General features: G+C 39.9%; 1 protein-coding gene across 2 annotated transcripts in view; it reads right to left on the reverse strand.

Moving 5' to 3' along the window:
• LOC108716290 (scavenger receptor class A member 5) overlaps positions 1–20,023 on the reverse strand; it is a 124,722-nt gene that overhangs the window by 98,361 nt on the left and 6,338 nt on the right. For both annotated transcript variants that reach the window (XM_041563654.1, XM_041563653.1), the window contains exon 2: positions 18,748–18,877. In XM_041563654.1, the coding sequence (XP_041419588.1) occupies positions 18,748–18,859 (112 nt within the window). In that variant the 5' untranslated portion in view covers positions 18,860–18,877. The remainder of the gene's footprint in view (positions 1–18,747; positions 18,878–20,023) is intronic.

Consider the following 20,023-nt stretch of genomic DNA (forward strand, 5'->3'; position numbering starts at 1 on the left):
ATTATCATTTCAGCAGCGCTAGGAAAACCTTTTCACTCTCCTTCCTCTCTAGCAGAACAGCGGCCAACAAATTATAAATCTGCAACTCTTTTTTGCCAAAAAATGTCAAAACTGGTTTATAAATAGCACCCAAATCTCCTGCAGTAGGAATGATATTACACTGGGGGCTCAACAACAGGCGCAAGGTGAGTGCTGAAAATGTTCAGACACATTGTCCATCTGCTCCCCAAAACTTTATTTACGAAACCCCCCTGATTATTCACACTTGAAAAGAAAGTGAATGTGTTTATGTGGGGGGGAGGGGCATGAGATTGATTGAGCTTTCACAATATACAACTGCCAAAATGCTCATCTCCTTTTACAAACAGATAATCACTTGAGCTGCTTTGTACAGAAGACCTGTGAGGAGATTACTGAAAGTCTTACATATTCACCGGCAGGAGACTAATGTGCCCATGTTACATAGGATCAATTGCTGTACTGAATATGTTTCTCTTTATTTCTGAGAAGTAAAACCACTGTCCAGTAGTTTTGATTTTTTAAATGTATTTAAAAAATTTATTTTGCCTTTATATGGTCACATATAATTTATAGTAGGGGGTACATTATCCCCTCAGTGACTTCTAATATCCTTATCATTTACAGTAGGGGGTACATTATCCCTTATAATACATGAGTGATACTCAGAGTTCCCTGTATAACTCAGCCTGCAGCCTTGTGTCTTTATATGGTCACAGAACAACCCCTCAGTGACTTCTAATATCCTTATCATTTACAGTAGGGGGTACATTATCCCTTATAATACATGAGTGATACTCAGAGTTCCCTGTATAACTCAGCCTGCAGCCTTGTGCCTTTATATGGTCACAGAACAACCCCTCAGTGACTTCTAATATCCTTATCATTTACAGTAGGGGGTACATTATCCCTTATAATACATGAGTGATACTCAGAGTTCCCTGTATAACTCAGCCTGCAGCCTTGTGTCTTTATATGGTCACAGAACAACCCCTCAGTGACTTCTAATATCCTTATCATTTACAGTAGGGGGTACATTATCCCTTATAATACATGAGTGATACCCAAAATTCCCTGTATAACTCAGCCTGCAGCCTTGTGCCTTTATATGGTCACAGAACAACCCCTCAGTGACTTCTAATATCCTTATCATTTACAGTAGGGGGTACATTATCCCTTATAATACATGAGTGATATTCAGAGTTCCCTGTATAACTCAGCCTGCAGCCTTGTGTCTTTATATGGTCACAGAACAACCCCTCAGTGACTTCTAATATCCTTATCATTTACAGTAGGGGGTACATTATCCCTTATAATACATGAGTGATACTCAGAGTTCCCGGTATAACTCAGCCTGTAACCTTGTGCCTTTATATGGTCACAGAACAACCCCTCAGTGACTTCTAATATCCTTATCATTTACAGTAGGGGGTACATTATCCCTTATAATACATGAGTGATACTCAGAGTTCCCTGTATAACTCAGCCTGCAGCCTTGTGCCTTTATATGGTCACAGAACAACCCCTCAGTGACTTCTAATATCCTTATCATTTACAGTAGGGGGTACATTATCCCTTATAATACATGAGTGATACTCAGAGTTCCCTGTATAACTCAGCCTGCAGCCTTGTGTCTTTATATGGTCACAGAACAACCCCTCAGTGACTTCTAATATCCTTATCATTTACAGTAGGGGGTACATTATCCCTTATAATACATGAGTGATACCCAAAATTCCCTGTATAACTCAGCCTGCAGCCTTGTGCCTTTATATGGTCACAGAACAACCCCTCAGTGACTTCTAATATCCTTATCATTTACAGTAGGGGGTACATTATCCCTTATAATACATGAGTGATATTCAGAGTTCCCTGTATAACTCAGCCTGCAGCCTTGTGTCTTTATATGGTCACAGAACAACCCCTCAGTGACTTCTAATATCCTTATCATTTACAGTAGGGGGTACATTATCCCTTATAATACATGAGTGATACTCAGAGTTCCCGGTATAACTCAGCCTGTAACCTTGTGCCTTTATATGGTCACAGAACAACCCCTCAGTGACTTCTAATATCCTTATCATTTACAGTAGGGGGTACATTATCCCTTATAATACATGAGTGATACTCAGAGTTCCCTGTATAACTCAGCCTGCAGCCTTGTGCCTTTATATGGTCACAGAACAACCCCTCAGTGACTTCTAATATCCTTATCATTTACAGTAGGGGGTACATTATACCTTATAATACATGAGTGATACTCAGAGTTCCCTGTATAACTCAGCCTGCAGCCTTGTGCCTTTATATGGTCACAGAACAACCCCACAGTGACTTCTAATATCCTTATCATTTACAGTAGGGGGTACATTATCCCTTATAATACATGAGTGATACTCAGAGTTCCCTGTATAACTCAGCCTGCAGCCTTGTGTCTTTATATGGTCACAGAACAACCCCTCAGTGACTTCTAATATCCTTATCATTTACAGTATATATTATACTATGACAGAAGATTTAATGTGCTGATAAAAAATTATTTCAGCCCATTTGCCCCCGAATTTATTTGAATTTTTTCCAATTAATGAAAAGTTTCCCTTGACTTGAGATAAAAAGTCTTAAATACTAAAAATATTGTTGAATCAAACTCAACATATTTTATTGTATATTTGTATTCTTAGGTATCTTATTCTATGACAATAAAAGGAAGGTTGGTTGTGGCACCAAAACCTCACAATGTTTGAGTTGGGAAGGCTTATTTATCAAGTTTCAAATAAACTCAAATTCATAAAGAATTTAAAAAGAATATTTAAAAAGAATAAATGAATGTTACCTTATTTATTAAAAAATCTGAATATAAAAAAAACTAGAATAAATTTGTGGGAAAAAATATGAGTTAGTGGTTTACTCATAATTTTACTGAGTTTAAAAACTTTTTTAAAAAAACTCCAAATGTAAATGAAATAATAGTTTACATTTTGGCTAGGACAGTTCCCATTGACTTCTACGTGACCTCACAAGCTTTTAGAAGCCCACGCTTTACAATGACTTTTTTTGTACTTAAACCATTATTCAAATTGAGGATTGATTTTAGCGCAAAATTATTTGAATGGTGGAAAACATGGCATTTAGGTTCATGTGGGGGGCTCAAAAATTAATGTCGCTTCATAAGTGTCAGATGGCTTGTCATGGCAGATAACAGAAGAATATTTTAGGATATCTGTAGGCCTAGGGTTTATCAAGTGATAATTGCAAGAAATCATCAATCACAGGCCTAATGGTATTATGGGAAACATTAAAATCAGATGGGTGACAGTCAGTATATATATATGGGTAACAGAACAGAAGAAATCACACTACTCCTCTAGGCTGAGATGATACAAATATCAGGTGTAGCTAATAAATGTATTGCATTCATTCTTTTCATATACCTTGCCCCCAGGGCCGTGGAACAACAGAGATCCGAACATCCAGGACACCCTCTAAGCCCCATTAGACTTAAAATCTAAAAAAATTGCATTGACATGAATCTACTGTGGAAATTAGAGAGTTGAATGGAAATGTCCTACAGTGGGTCAGAGAAGAGGACAGGGTCAGAGTGGTCTTCCAGTATTCCAGAATCCTCCTGGGCCCATCCCTGGTACACTGGGACACCAGTCTGACCCTGTCCATGAATACTGCAGTTAAATAATGATCAGATTTGTTGCTATGAGCTACTTGACTTGTCCAAGTATTTACTACCTGACTCCTATATTACTTAGACATAGTGCACATTTAGAGGGTTTATTTACCTCCAATCCGCATAAATGAACACACAACTCAAATGGTTTCTAACTTGAGAAAAAACTTGAATTCAGTGATACTCACACTAATTCAGAAAACCCAAAAGTGAAAACTCAAATGAATCGAGTTCTCAGCAGGAAAAAACTTGAATCACTCAAATTGATCGAGTTTTTGGGCAAAACCCTCCGAAAAAGCTCGAGCATCATGAAGGCTATTAACATCTTCAAATGGTTCAAGGGACCTCTGCCATTAACTTCTACATGACCTCAACAGATTTTAGATGGTGTATTTGGATTCTAGCTATTTCCAAAAAAATAAACTTGAAAACTCACATTTTCGTTGAGAACACGACTTGATTCCCCTAAATATGACTTTTTGAGAAGTTTCCATGGAAAGAAATGACTGAAGGCAAGTTTGTTATTCTTACCCATGAAAACGTGCAGCTCTGGGGGCCCTGAGTTCAGTCCAATACAATACTTGTGAGGTGCTTCAGGAACCACCCATATGATACAGTTTTATGGTGTCTATGAGCAAACCCTGAAGGCTGTTCCGGATTACGTGTGACTAATACAGTAGGCTGTACAGTTGAACAGCATACTTTGTCTCTCAAGTCTTATGGAAAAAATGCCTCTGGTTAAGCAGGAACTGTAACTGGGCCATAATTTTGGTCAAATGACCGTGATTTGTCCCTCCACTTGGGTGGCCTAAACAGGCAAATATCCACTCATTTGGAAGCCTCGACACATAAAATAGATCTTGTGTATGAGCTTAGAACCCCCGGGAATTAGAGAAGGGACAAGATGGGAATAATAGCAAATTACAATTTGCATTTCCCCTCGACAAATAGAAAGGGGAAATAGAGAAGTTCAGTGTGGCATCTCTTTAAGTGTACATTGAATCAATATGAACAGTAAAACAAAATCTGTGTCTCATTGTCTCATAAACACATTCCAGACCAGGACATTTGGAAGGGCCAACAGCCTGAATAGTCAGTATCCTATAAAGTAACATGTAACCTGAACCAGGATGGGCTGTAGAAGCAGGATTGTCCCTTTGCCAGGATCCCCCTCCTTGGAAGACGTGCACTGTATTTCCAAGTCACATTCTTCTCTCAAGGTCTCCAGTTGACCACTTTGCAAAGTGCAGAGAGCACACAGCTGGTGTGAAACCCGTAATAAAACTCCACACACGTTCCACTATTTCCTCACGTCGGCCATGCATGAAACACTCCATTCATCTTTACCACTGAAGCCTCTTTCGGATCCAAAGATATGACAACTAATGATACATTGTGAACGTCTTTCTTCAACGGAACAGAAACATTTGTACAGCTGGAAATTTGGCTTCTCTTGTGGTCACCATGGACAGGCTCTAGGAAGGCATGACCAGCGGGGCAGCTTAAAATAGGAGTTTCCCCCCACCCCAGAGATAAGCTGTTTATGTGTATATTGCTATAGTAATGCATTGGCGGTAACAATTGCCTTGTCAACCAGCAAACTCAAATAACATGTAACAATCTACAGCTTTCCTCCCAGCAGGCAAAAAAAATCATAGCACGGGGATATTTTTGTTCCTTACTAGGGATGGCGAATTTTTTTGCCTTATTTCGCCGAAAAAATTACGCCCATAGACTTGTATGGCGTTGTGCGTCAAAATAAAAAGACGCACGTCAAAAGAATTTTTGGCGTGCGACAACATTTTTTTGACGCCCATCCCTGTTCCTTACACAAGCTGACATATTAAAGAGATACTCATTCTTTTAATCAATACTCCTTTTTTTTAGTAATTCAGAAATTTTGCAAGGTCTATCTGCCCAGACTCCAGTCAATAATATCCATGGAGTAATGCTCACACTTCTGTGCAGGGGGAATCAGTAGCAACTGTCTTCAACTGTTGAGACTTCAACAATGACCCTGACCAGCTATTGAACCCTACAACAGTAAAGTCATCAGGTCACTTGGACCATAGGTACTACATTTTGAGACAAACCTCCCTGGAGAGACCCAGTCTCAAGGCCAATTAGATTAAAATCTATTTATTGGTTCCAGTACTGTGGGACTGGCCCTTCTGGAAGAGCCTTGGACAGTGACAGGGGGTGGCTAGGTTGAATGTTATTTGTGTGGAGAATTCTTATTTGCTCTCATAGATACCTAAAAGACCAGGTTGAAAGTTAATTAGGGTGAGATATGGGGCAAACACTTATTTGTTGTCCTTGATATTTTTGCAACTATGGCTAAAAAGGCCAACAAACCAGTTATAGAGATAAAGGGGTCCCTGACCATAAAGGTTGACACTCCTAACTGAAAAACAAACCCAAAATATCTGTGAGAGACTGGTTCAGCAAGTTTATACCAGTAGATATGGCTGGAGCAAACCTCTGAATGGGATCTTGTACTTGCTAAAGTGTTGGTCACAATGGCATTCAAAAAGTTGGGTAATCAATGATGAAGGTATTCCTTTAACAATGCATGAATATAACGTTTTGAAAATGCATTAGCTATATCCCACGAGTATCCCAAATACAGTGAATGCAGGTGCTGTCTCTATTTTGCCAATTCTGTTTGGCCAAGAGAACGTTGCATGCTGCCCATAACCACAATTCTCCATGGTTTGTTGCACATGACTAATATCTCCCCTTACAAGATCAGTGTTTGCAATAGAATGTGATGCTGTTGGATATAAAGGATGTGGGATTTGTGTTCATTGATATAAACTGAGGTTACACTATGTTTAAACCATTAGTAGAGAGTCTTCCTCTGTTCCACGGTACTGTGTATAAAACATCCCTGTCATTCTGTTGCACATGGCGGGAAACACAAAAGCAGAACCATTCTATGGTGTTTATTTTATCAAAATCCGAATATTCTGATTAATTAATTTTTTTTTTTTTAAAAAAAGTCCAACCAAATGATATGACCTTATTTTTTATTAAAAACTCACGATTTAATCGGATCAGCGAAAAACTCAATAAAATCGAGCAAAAATCTGAATCGTACAATTTTTTTCTGGCTTTTAGCCAAAAAGTCTGAATTTTTTTGATTTTTGCCCGAAAAGCTTCAAATAGTCAGATTTTCAGGCTAATTCCAGCGCAGACCATAGAAATAGAATGACGACCTATCCCATTGACTTATATACAACCTCGGAAGGTCTGAGATGGCAGGTTTTCAGATTCAGACTTTTTCCATCCTCGGGGTATAATAAATCTCAAAAAATTGTTGTTTTTTTTTAAACTAAAAATGTGGATTTTATAGTAAAAATTGGACTTTAATAAATAACCCCCTATATACACCCTACTAAACCATACTCTACATCAGTGGTCCCCAACCAGTGGTTCCTGAGCAACATGTCACTCACCAACCCCTTGGATGTTGCTCTGAGTGGCCTCAAAGCAGGTGCTTATTTTTGAATTCCAGGCTTGGAGGCAAGTTTTGTTTGAATAAAAACCATGTTTATTGCCAAACAGAACCTCTTGTAGCTGCCAGTATACATAGGGGCCACCAATAGTCAATTATAGCCCATAAATGGCACCCCAGGAAATTATTTAACGCTTTTGTTGCTCTCCCTGCTCTACATGATTACATGAACATATACAGAAATTAAAGGGGATGGAAACCCAAAAAAAAAATCTATCCTCTTGAAAGAAAATGTATTCTGTGCAACTTTGCATTATAACTTTTTTGCTCATTAAATCTGTAAATGTAATTGTTACTGACAGCAGTGACTGTCCCTTGTTATACCCTGCACGGCTGATTCTAACTATTGAAACACTACAAAAAAAAAAAAAAGGCAGAACTGTAGAGGAGCGTGCAAGGTATTGTGGGAATTTGAGTCTTGGCTGGAAGACGGCTGACGTCTGCTACAGTTTCTGCCAGTTAAATCCATATTTCAGATTATTCTATTTAGTCAATGTTAATACAAAGCAAACATAACTTGATATAAAATATGACAAATTACATCCAGCCCTTTTCCAATTTTATCCAGATTTGTAGTGTTTGTTTGAATGATTTAGCGATTAGAGTTCATGCCTCATACAGAGTTGCTCAATGATCCAGATGAAGATCTTACATACAGTGCATGAATGTATATGTTACCACCGCTGTTAAACCTTGTTTAACCCCACAACTTGTGTCTCATACCCCCTCTCCTTTCAGATTGTAAGCTCTGTTGAGAGCAGGGCCCTCTTTACCTCTTGTATTGGTTGTATTTTTGAATGTAATCTGTATGTTTAGTGTACTGTATATACATGAAGTACCAGTCACCCTGCTATAGTTCCAGGGGTACCCAGGGTACAAATAAACACTCACCCCAAATATCACCCTAGCTGGCCTTCAGACTGGGCCCCCTTAGCTCATAACAAGTTTACAGATATATAGAAACATTGGGGTAACAGTCACCCTGCTATAGTTCCAGGGGTACCCAGGGTACAAATAAGCACTCACCCCAAATCTCCCCCTAACTGACCTTCAGACTGGGCCCCCTTAGCTCATAACAAGGTTACAGATATATAGAAACATTGGGGTGTCACCCTGATATAGTTCCAGGGGTACCCATGGTACAAATAAACACTCACCCCAAATCTCCCCCTAACTGGCCTTCATGCTGGTCCCCCTTATCTCATAACAAGGTTACAGATATATAGAAATATTGGGGTAACAGTCACCCTGCTATAGTTCCAGGGGTACCCATGGTACAAATAAACACTCACCCCAAATCTCCCCCTAACTGACCTTCAGACTGGGCCTCTTAGCTCATAACAAGGTTAAAGATATATAGAAACATTGGGGTGTCACCCTGCTATAGTTCCAGGGGTACCCAGGGTACAAATAAACACTCACCCCAAATCTCCCCCTAACTGACCTTCAGACTGGGCCCCTTAGCTCATAACAAGGTTACAGATATATAGAAACATTGGGGTGTCACCCTGCTATAGTTCCAGGGGTACCCAGGGTACAAATAAACACTCACCCCAAATCTCCCTCTAACTGACCTTCAGACTGGGCCCCCTTAGCTCATAACAAGGTTACAGATATATAGAAACATTGGGGTAACAGTCACCCTGCTATAGTTCCAGGGGTACCCAGGGCACAAATAAACACTCACCCCAAATCTCCCCCTAACTGACCTTCAGACTGGGCCCCTTAGTTCATAACAAGGTTACAGATATATAGAAACATTGGGGTGTCACCCTGGTATATTTCCAGGGGTACCCAGGGTACAAATAAACACTCACCCCAAATCTCCCCCTAACTGACCTTCAGACTGGGCCCCTTAGCTCATAACAAGGTTACAGATATATAGAAACATTGGGGTGTCACCCTGCTATAGTTCCAGGGGTACCCAGGGTACAAATAAACACTCACCCCAAATCTCCCCCTAACTGACCTTCAGACTGGGCCCCTTAGCTCATAACAAGGTTACAGATATATAGAAACATTGGGGTGTCACCCTGCTATAGTTCCAGGGGTACCCAGGGTACAAATAAACACTCACCCCAAATCTCCCTCTAACTGACCTTCAGACTGGGCCCCCTTAGCTCATAACAAGGTTACAGATATATAGAAACATTGGGGTAACAGTCACCCTGCTATAGTTCCAGGGGTACCCAGGGCACAAATAAACACTCACCCCAAATCTCCCCCTAACTGACCTTCAGACTGGGCCCCTTAGTTCATAACAAGGTTACAGATATATAGAAACATTGGGGTGTCACCCTGGTATATTTCCAGGGGTACCCAGGGTACAAATAAACACTCACCCCAAATCTCCCCCTAACTGACCTTCAGACTGGGCCCCTTAGCTCATAACAAGGTTACAGATATATAGAAACATTGGGGTGTCACCCTGCTATAGTTCCAGGGGCTCATTACAGTTGTCCATCCTTTTACGTCTCTATCCGCTATTTTGGACAGGTTGGTCCATTACAAAATCTTTTTTGGTTTTTGAAGCCATTTCGGGCCCTGCTTGGATACAGAGGGAGCAGAATATGCAGGATTCCTGCAAGTAGTTTGTTGTGTGGGGTTTTTGTGCAGCTGCAGCTCCATACAGAGTGGGTGGGGTGGGGTAATTTAAGCCAATGTTCTTCTCTCCAAGGATCTGATATAATTGCTTATGTGGAGGGAGAAGAAATTGCAGCTATCAGTGTTTATGAAGAAATGATTTCAGCTGTTCTGGCACATCAGGGTTACCTGAGCAACCTCCCCCCATTAAAACAGAGTTTATTTAGGGACACTGTGTGTGGATACAAATAATGTTTATTGCACATCCAGGGGCAGGACACTAACACTCCTTAACCATTTCTCAAATACAAAGGGAGCCAAGTCACAACAAATCTGTGGATGAAACCTTGTTATTTCTGCAGTACAAAGGGAACATGGGTCATATACATCTATTTATAAATATTACGTTTGGTTGATTTGGAGCCAATCACAGGGAGAACAGAATAAAAACAATCTCAACAAGACAACACTCTATGTATGAGGAACATGGAGTTTCCAGACCTCAGTGACAATCAACGTGGACAATGCTGGGCTCAAAACCACAAACTTGTACACACAAAAACACCATATGCCTGCACCCAGGTTGTCTTGCTTTTAATGCACCCAGCGCACCTGTTACCGTGATAAGAGGCAGAGATGAGGTGCAAGGGTCCTTCTACCTGCCATTGACCAGTTGTTAAGAAGAGAATATATATTACACAATGTGCCCCTTGTGCTGTTTTCATGCCCAAAAAATCATGCACAATTGAAGTGAAGTGTAACATTTAATCCCACCTATGTGATATCCATGGTATGGATGCAAGTAACGTGTCTAGAGATGTATAAAAAATAACGAGGAACACATATATTCACTACTTTTCTTCTCTCCACTAACTACAGGGTTCTTGACCCAATGCTCTCATGGCTTCTAAGCCTCTTCTCTTTGAAGGCACCTTCAGAAAGATCTGCCAATTCCCTCAGTCCTACCATCTAATTTGTCCTTGGAAGACCCACTCAGTTAATCTCATTTATTCACTTCCCTATTACAGAATGAAACAACTCTCAAAAAGGACCACATAAGGGTAAGACAAAACATCCTACTCAATGCCATGGTATTGTCCATCACGCAACAAAATGGATGCGTCTGGAGATGACATGTGATGTAAATGATTTGCTTCAAATAAACCAGCTTCTTTGTCAATGGATAAAGCTAGTGTGTTGTTCATTGGCAGATTCAATCATTAGCTCCCAAGTCAATGACTATGAGCTTTACAAATAATGTTGAAGTGGTCTTGTCTGATCACTTTTCATATTGACATTGGTGTGTTGACAACAGGTATGGTGACATTGATTATATCAAGCGATGGTGCCTTGTTGGTCGCATCTGATCTCTGAGAACAATTTACTGTACGACTGGCAGAGGAACAGAAACGGTGCCTTTCCTTTATTATATTTAGAGAAGATTTCTAAGCTCTAAATGTACTAAATTATATACGTTTTAGTCTATCCTTGCCTGTAAATATTATGCATTTTATTCACACAGAGGTTCATTTCTCCCTCGCCTATAAAGTTTATATAGGATTTGCAGATTTGTTCCCGGTTTCCCCGTGCCAAGGACATTAAACGATTGCTGGCAATGTTTTCTTAAACAAATGAACCATAAATTCTTCCAATGGATTTGGCTGACTGCAGAGGAACATGGCATTAATGTCTACACTAGTGAAGGCTCAACCACAATAGAGGCCACAGTCTGTTTGTTTCAGGAGTGATTTTCGATGAAATTACTAGAACACATTTTCGTGTTTCTTAGACTGATTATTCGGATATGTGATACTTCTGAGCAATATTACAACACCTGAGAGCATTTTATGGGCAAGGCAGATACAGAATGAGTCACTGGGGAAAGTACTAGAGTAGACCATAAAGTGCAATTCAGTGACATTTCAGTACAAGCACCATATTAGCAATTACAAGTCTGTATAACCCCAAAAATCAAGTTCTAACAAATCAAAATACAACCTATAGAGAGGGATATCCCACATATTACAGAGAAATCCCAATTGAATTACCTTAGTTATTGAACAGAATGCATCAAAGCTGGAAATACAGCTGATATTTGACAAAATCAAAGTTTTATAAATTCACTTGTTTATAAAACTTTAGTTGAATTGCCAGACTACATTACAACCATGAACTGCAATTGTGTTTTCTCACTATATTATATATATTCATATACAGCTTTTACATTCTCTCTTGCCAACAAATCCATGAAATGACTTTCCCAGCTCAAACCTGCTGAAACCCTGCTCCTTTGGGAGGGTAAAAATTCTCTCTTTGGTTAAATAAGAGTCATCACTGATCTTTTATTGTCCGTTGATAATTGGCTGCCTTTGATATAATATCTCTGAAGACATTTCCATGAAAGCTATAATGTCTACTCTTACACATAACTTTAACTTCATCAGAAAGTCTTTGAACTGCTATAAATAGGCAATCTATCGAAGAATTGGATATCTATATATATATATATATATATATTTGTGCAACATGCTGTACAACAGGATTCCATTTATTAGGTCTAGTTTGTACTCTGGAGTTGCGTGGCCATTCCACCTATTTAAAGGGCTACATTTACGTAGGATTGTGTGGTATATCAAACCCATTATATTTCTCCATACAACATGTACCATATCCCATTTTCCATACTGAAAACAAGCCTACACTCTTTCTTTGCCCAAGTTAAATAAGGCTATGTGCCTTTCTGCCCAATAGTGAGCACTTGTTTATTACAAGAGAGATATGTTGAAACTGCTGGAAGCAGGAGGCTTCTCCTATTGTATCTCCAGAAAAGCAACAGCATTGAACCATTAAAAGTCAAATTTTTGCAGATATAACCTAACATGCTGCTCATTGTATTGTTTGTTGCGCCTTAAGCTCTGCTGACTCTGAAATCATTCCTTAAATATAAAAAACATGCCTAATTGGCATAATGTTTTCTCTTTAGCTTACAATTTGGTTCTGCAGCCCATGGCAATGGGTTGTCCCTGTGTATGGATGACTTTGGAGGATGTCAATATAGCCACAGCAATAGGTAAATCTTGTGAATCACACACAAGCTGCCCAGTATGATAGGGTGTTTGCACCAGCAGTGGGATTAGGCCAATTAGAGTACATTTTGTGTTGGAATGGGTTGTCTACATTCTAGGAACAAAGGAAGTTATATACTTGGCCCATTTTATTATCCTAACTGCCTCATTGTGTAAATAAATGTTGATGAAAATTTGTTTGCCCCTGAAACATAGGTAGAAAATGCAGAGATTGGCAGCTTCCTTCATGTCATTTCAAAATGACGGTAATGATGACTGTCATTCCGAGCTCATTTATGAATGAACCACAAATGAGACGCATTGATGCTATTCATTAAACGAACTGTGGCACAGTGTCTGGGAAAACCCTAGCGGGAAGCTACATATCTCCCAGGATGCTCAATGAGACCCAACATATGGGAATAATAAGGCTGACTGATGACTCACCACCTGACAGAGGGGAGCTTTCTGCCCAGGGGAAGCAGGAGTCTGGGTGGTACATGCTAAGTGAGATGTTGTGTAGAAAGACTCTGAACAAAACCAAGACTCTTTTGCTGTAAAGAGCAAGACTTGTGCAGCCAGTCCTCCAGTGGTCCAGGCTGTTCTGGTTAATAAACAAACTATGTAAGTTACTGTTACTTTTGTTACACACTATTACAAGTTACTTATCTCTTGAAATCTATGTTGTGAATAAAACAGATGGATTTCCTGCATGTCGCTGCCTTTTTACTTTGAGAAGTTATTGCTAAGGCCCAGTACGTACACTTAAACATGCTCCTAGCATTTGTGCACAATCCAGTCTACTATGATGATGCATACGCCAATGTACTCATTAATACTACAGGCTCTCTGCCTAGGTGGCTGTAGTTCCAGGGTTCCCATAACATGTCAAGTCTATTTGCACATAGTTCATCAAAGAATGCTGATCTGATGCATTGGTGCTCTTCAAAAGTCCTTGTAAGTGCAAGTAGCATTTCTGAATATAACCAATAGCCTATAGCTAACATGTACAGTAAAGTTTCACAGAGCGTAACTGGGCAGGATGCAATTTAGCGATGACAGGACCGCCCATTGGCACGTCCGTCCTCTTTGTGCGGCGTCCAAGATGGCGGCGCCCATAGCCACCACGTGGGTAGCAGCAGCACCGGACGGCGATGCCGGCGTCCTGATGTCACGCAGTGGCGTGAAAATTCAAAATGAAAGGACGCCCAGTTCAATGCCCGATTATAGGTTTTGTTTGGAACATTCCTGGGTGCTTAATAATACTTGTTATATAGATATAGATTTGACCCTGCCTATACCTCGACCTTGCTACTAATCTGCCTGCCTATTGGACTTCTGCCTGGATATTGACCACGATTACGACTGATCCTATTTGTACAGTGAACTTGGACTTTAACCCCTAAAGCTTCCTCCTTGGTCCAGACTACTCCTGCCGGAAGCCGATAGTCCCCCTGTCAAGCGTATGGCAATGACACTGGAATTCTCTGAAAAAAATTGTGAGTTTTGTCTGAAAAGTGAAAACCATTGAACTCAATAGACATGAGTCTGTTTCCCACCTCTTGTAGCATGTTTACTGACTGCTGCCCCTACTGTGGGGCTTATTTAGAAAAGTCACTTCAGTTTGCACCTCATTAAGAAAGCAAATTCTCAACCCCTTCCTGTACCATTTGACAACCTTTGTTCAAGCACAAGGGATGTTCTATGGCACTTGGCTACTGACTGATCCAATTGCACATGTCACGCCACACCATGTGATAGAACGTCATCAAAGGAACCTACCAACATCAATCACAGAGGGTGTTTAATTCCTATACAGACTGTGTGTTTGTTGCTATGAGTAATCCGGGGACTGGACATGTAACAAATGATGTGCTAGAAAAGTGTAACATACCCCATATCTGTTCTTAGTTATGTTGGACACGATACAGAATGATGAAATGCACTTTGTTATTTCTTTACATTGTGTCAGGGCCATAATTTATCATTTGTCTTGTAATGTGAAACACAACATACGCAAACAGCTTCACACATACAGTTTTATAACATTTATAGAAACGTAAAAAGAATTGGAGAGCAACACAAGCATGGAAAAGGTTCCTGGGGGCACCAAATAAGGGCTGTAATTGGCAGTTTGGTAGCAACTATGTGGACGGGCAGCATATAGGTGTCTCTGTTTGGTAGTACACCTGTTTTTATGTAACCAAAAGTTGCCTCCAAGCCAAGGATCCAAAAATAATCATCTGCTTTGAGGTCACTGGGAGCAACATCCAAGGGGCTTTTGAGCAATGTGTTGCTCGCGAGCTACTGGTTGGGGATCACTGCCCTCGAAATTCCCCTGGAAACTTAAGTTTCAATTTGCTTTTTAGCAACCTTTTCAGTTAGCAAGTGACCAATGAGAATTAACCAACTAGCATGCCATCAGCGATGTCCTAGAAGAAAGCAAGCTGCCAAAACCGATTTTACTCTAGCCTCACTCTTACCACCACTGTCCCCTGGCTGTTTTACCTCATAGAGTGATTGTCACCATTGCTCACTACCTGTCTCAAGCCCACCTTGCCTCTTAGTCCAACCCCATCCTCATAGCTTCCTCCTAAAGTGACTTTAAGGCATGGACACACTTGTTTCTCAGCCTACTTCAAGCCCTTCCTTGCTGAATCACTGTCAGTATGCACTCACCCTGTCTAGCATGTCTCAGCACACTCCATTCATGGCCTTCTCAGTCCCCAGAGACACTCACAGCAGAACCCTGTCCCTGATGTCCACTTCCCAAAATGACTTGACATGGCGGATTCACTATGGGGTGCTTTGCAGCATTCTTACAGGGATTTCTAGACCAGCACCCACAATTATCTGGCCTGAGAGGGTGACTAGATCAACCATGAAGGTCATTGATAAACTGTGCACTACAAATGTCTTGCCCTTCTGCTGTGAACTCAGTCTTGGCACATTCAGCCATTTTTATCACATGCTCGAGAGAAAAGGTCATGGCTAACATGCAGAGCAACACTATCCATAATTCAGGATAATTTGGCTGATTCTATGTTTACAGCAGACAAGTTCATTCTGTTCCGCAAGGGCATACGTGGGTGCTCGCCCTGATCCGATGTCTCATACCATCATAGTCCTTTGTATGCAGCCTGCGCCTCGGCCAACGCCTGCTGCTTTCAGAAAACATTTACTCTTCCCTGGGAATGTTTTCTTGCCTGTCTCTGTCGCGCATGAGAATATTTTGGCAAGCGCTGCGATCCTCACACTTTTGGTAACCCCAATATCTAATTGAGCGAGCAGAGGCACTTCAGAAGAATTATTGTGCAACACTAAACTGGCTGCAAAACATCTCACATCTCTACAATTCACTGTTTGCTTAAGGTCTAGAAAAACCTGTGGGAGAAATAATGTAAACTGCTTCAAATGTTTATTTTTACTACTTAATCCAGCTACAGTGGGGTGCGATTACTGGATGTCTTATATGGAGATCTTAATACAAAGCATTAAAAGGTAATGTCATTAACTACAGAAGAGAAAGCAGCCAAAGGAACCTTGGTAGGGCACCATTTTGTTCTGATGGGTCAGGACTCATGTATGATAAATTTGTGTAAAGGGTCTACACCATTCATACTCCCCTTATTGCAACCCTATCAAATAGTTATACTAGTATGAAGGTGTTTTAAGTCAGTAGTTTATCAAAAACATTTTAAGTAACAACCTGCTAAAGCAGAGGTCTTCTGACTATGTTGCCCCCCATTCTGTAAAGTCCTTCTTAAAGGATATGGATTTATAAAAACATTGTTATAATAGTCAGTCACCTACAGTTGCAGTCATAACCAAGATCAAAAATGAACATTTACCCTCAATATCAATTAGCCTAAATTCTAAGGCCACAAACCACTGCTCTAAAGCCTCGGACTCACATAGAAATGTATTTATTTACTAAAATTAAAATTTAAGTTTGAGAAAATCACAGCCGTTACCCCACAAATTCAAATATTTTTGGATTCAAGTGTTTCAACTTGAATTTTCAACATTTATCAAAAGTAAAAATCTTGAGAATTCTAATGAAATATTTGGCAGCTTCTACAAAATGCAGTGGGAAGATGTATTTTCAGCAATCGAGCTATTTTCTTTTTTGAGTTGAATTTGTAAAAAAAAACAATACAAAAATGTTTCAATCTTTCATTGCAATTTTTAGTTTTTTTTTACTAAATTATGCCCTGAAGTTTTTGGAAAATAATAAGTGGTGGATAAAAAAAAAAATCTCCCCCATATTAATCCTTGGCATCACCATTCTTGGGAATCATTCGTTCAACGGTCACGTTGGTTATGAATTAGGCATTAATTACTATATATCGAGTTAGGGGATCGGGTATATCAAGGTAAGAAAACACAATATCTTCATCTCGTTTTTGCCTTGATATTTGTATTCCAATTTTATTTTCGGGTTTTTTTTTAAAAAAAAAAATACATGTAATATCATGGGAAATAAGATTGAGACAAAAAATTTGAACAAGATAAAGAACCTTTTACCCAATGAACCCTATCCCCTTGCTCAATTATTAAATCAGCCCCTAATTATGTCACCTAAGTGACCATGTTTTGTGATGTCACAAACAGATAAAAATGGAGCCTGGTCAACATGTTAGATAGGCTGCACTAATGTGGCAGTAAAGTTAAGTATCATATACTGTATATGTGTTAATGAGCTTCAGACCAAAGAATAAAAGGAATCCAGCAATGAAACGTTACTTCCTACTTGAGTTCTTAGTTCAGTTTCCCAGCAAACTCCAAAAAAGATGAAGTTGGAAGCTATTGGCTGCTGGCAAATAGACACACCAGAATTATGCAGAACAAGCAAATCTGTGTATGTTTTATATTGTTTCATAAATCTTATTGTTTCTTGTGTTGGGGTAAAATATGAGGCCGCAACCACAATTTCCTTCGGAACAACATGAAGCTGGGATTATCGCCGTGTGTGGTCTGATAGGAGAGAACAGACTGTCGCCCCCCGGTGCAACTTTACTCTCTTTACATCTGCACAAAATAACCAGTTTGGACTGCGTCGGGCTCATTCCTTCAGTTGTATCTCTGCTTTCCTTCTGTGCCAATATCCTAACATTTTCTTTGAAAGTTTAATTTCCTTTTGTTGATGTGCTGCGTTCAAATACAGATGTATCTCGATGTACTCGTCCCGCAGGGAATGTCCATGGAGTAGATGGGGAAGGTGTAATGGCAAAGGACCATGTTACTATTAACAGTGAAGGAGTAATTTTACCACTAAGTCTAATGCTACTACTAGGTGTGAATTCTCTGTTGATTATTTTTGGCTCCAATTGCAGTTGTGCAAAAATGGACACAGTCATTGCGCAAAAGGTACTTGTATCCAAACAAGTTCCTTGCCCTTTTGCATAGTTGTGTTCTGAGCTGGTGCATCTGTCCCGCCTTCTGTTTCAAATTGGACTGAAGTTCTTCTATTGACAGGAAGACCCTGAAGCTACTGCCATAAATAGCAGATCCATGGTTCCCACAGCAGTTTGCATCAATACCTTAGTGTACACCTAAACATAGTGACATCAACTCTACAAATTACTAATTGCATCTAACTGGCATCAGAGCAAGGTGACAATTTTGCACTCCTTATCAACTTGGGCCTGTACTATTGGCCCCAATATATGTGATCTAAGCTTCCTCATGTGCCCCTGCCACCACCAAAATGTATTTACCTGCTAATATTTAGAAGAACATAGAATTTTGACCAGGTCAGTGTGCACCTCTTGATCCCCCTGTGAAAACGTTTTAATAAAATCAATAGCTGATTGGTTGCTTATGTTAGTTACTCTGCCGCAGGCATGTATCTTTAGGCATTGAGTAGGAATATTAAATATACTTACAGCCATCACACAGGTTCATCTTGGAAAGATTCCTCCCATCATAGGGTTCCTCAAAGGCTGAGCCATTTTCTTTCTCATCAAAGGAATGCAGGTACATGGCCTTATTGTCCATTCTCTTTATCCTCTTTGTCTATGGAAAGAAAAAGAACGTCATTAGAATCTCCTCGCCTTGCAACAAATACATTCTGCAGAGCTTGAATCTCCCTAGAACAATTACTGCAAGGTCCTTATCCACTATAATGGGATCCTGTCGTCATCTTCTTCTTCTTGTCCGACTCTTGCTTGACTGTCTTCTGAACTCTGCTCATAATCTTTGGTTTCCCAAACATCTCTTGATCTCTCACTTGATATCTCACTCCAAATATGTCCCAAGTCCCTTTTGGTTTTCCTCTGGTCTTAGTTGAGTTTTAAAAAATTCCTTTATCCAAAGATAACTGTCCCAAGGCTTTTTTCAGTAAAAAAATATCATTTTATTTAAATTAGCATTAAAACTCAGATACAAACTGACCCCACCAGGCCCACCTTACGCGTTTCGCACCCTCTGGCGCTTAGTCATAGGTGTATCTTAACGCGTAAGGTGGGCCTGGTGGGGTCAGTTTGTATCTGAGTTTTAATGCTAATTTAAATAAAATGATATTTTTCTACTGAAAAAAGCCTTGGGACAGTTATCTTTGGATAAAGGAATTTTTTGCATGTTATTGCCTGAGAACTGGGGCGAGTCCCTTGGGCTTAATTATATGGAAATCAGATGTGGACTCCCAATTAATGTATAATACTTAGTTGAGTTTTAGCCTGTCCATGGTTCTGGTTCAAGGATCCTTTATTTTAAGGGACTGCCAGGGTTCCAACCTCATCACCTCTCTAAATGCCTGTACCTTAGAAGCTGCCTAAAACTGGGGGCATTTGCAAATTATTTGTTAGTTTGGAACTAGATTCGGGTTGGGGTTCAATAGACTTTGGATTGACATGTTTTTCTGGTGTACACCCATGTTATCAACCAGGTTAAATGGCTAATATGCATGAAGTATTTATATCATATTATGGATGTTTCTTCTCTATCTCAGATTTCATGAGCTGAACTCTCTCTCGGCACATGCCAAAGACTATCCTGCAGCTGCCTGGCTCTTGCTGAACCACATCCCCCAGCATCTTCTGACAGCCAATAATAATAATTCTAATAATAAACAACAGGGTTATGTAAAAACATGAGAAAAGTCTGCCCTGGCCTAGTAATGTAGAGCAGCCAATAAGATATTTGCCTTATCCTAGAGCAGCG

This window comes from Xenopus laevis, chromosome 5L (assembly GCF_017654675.1).
Source record: "Xenopus laevis strain J_2021 chromosome 5L, Xenopus_laevis_v10.1, whole genome shotgun sequence".
Taxonomy (NCBI): Eukaryota; Metazoa; Chordata; class Amphibia; order Anura; family Pipidae; genus Xenopus; species Xenopus laevis.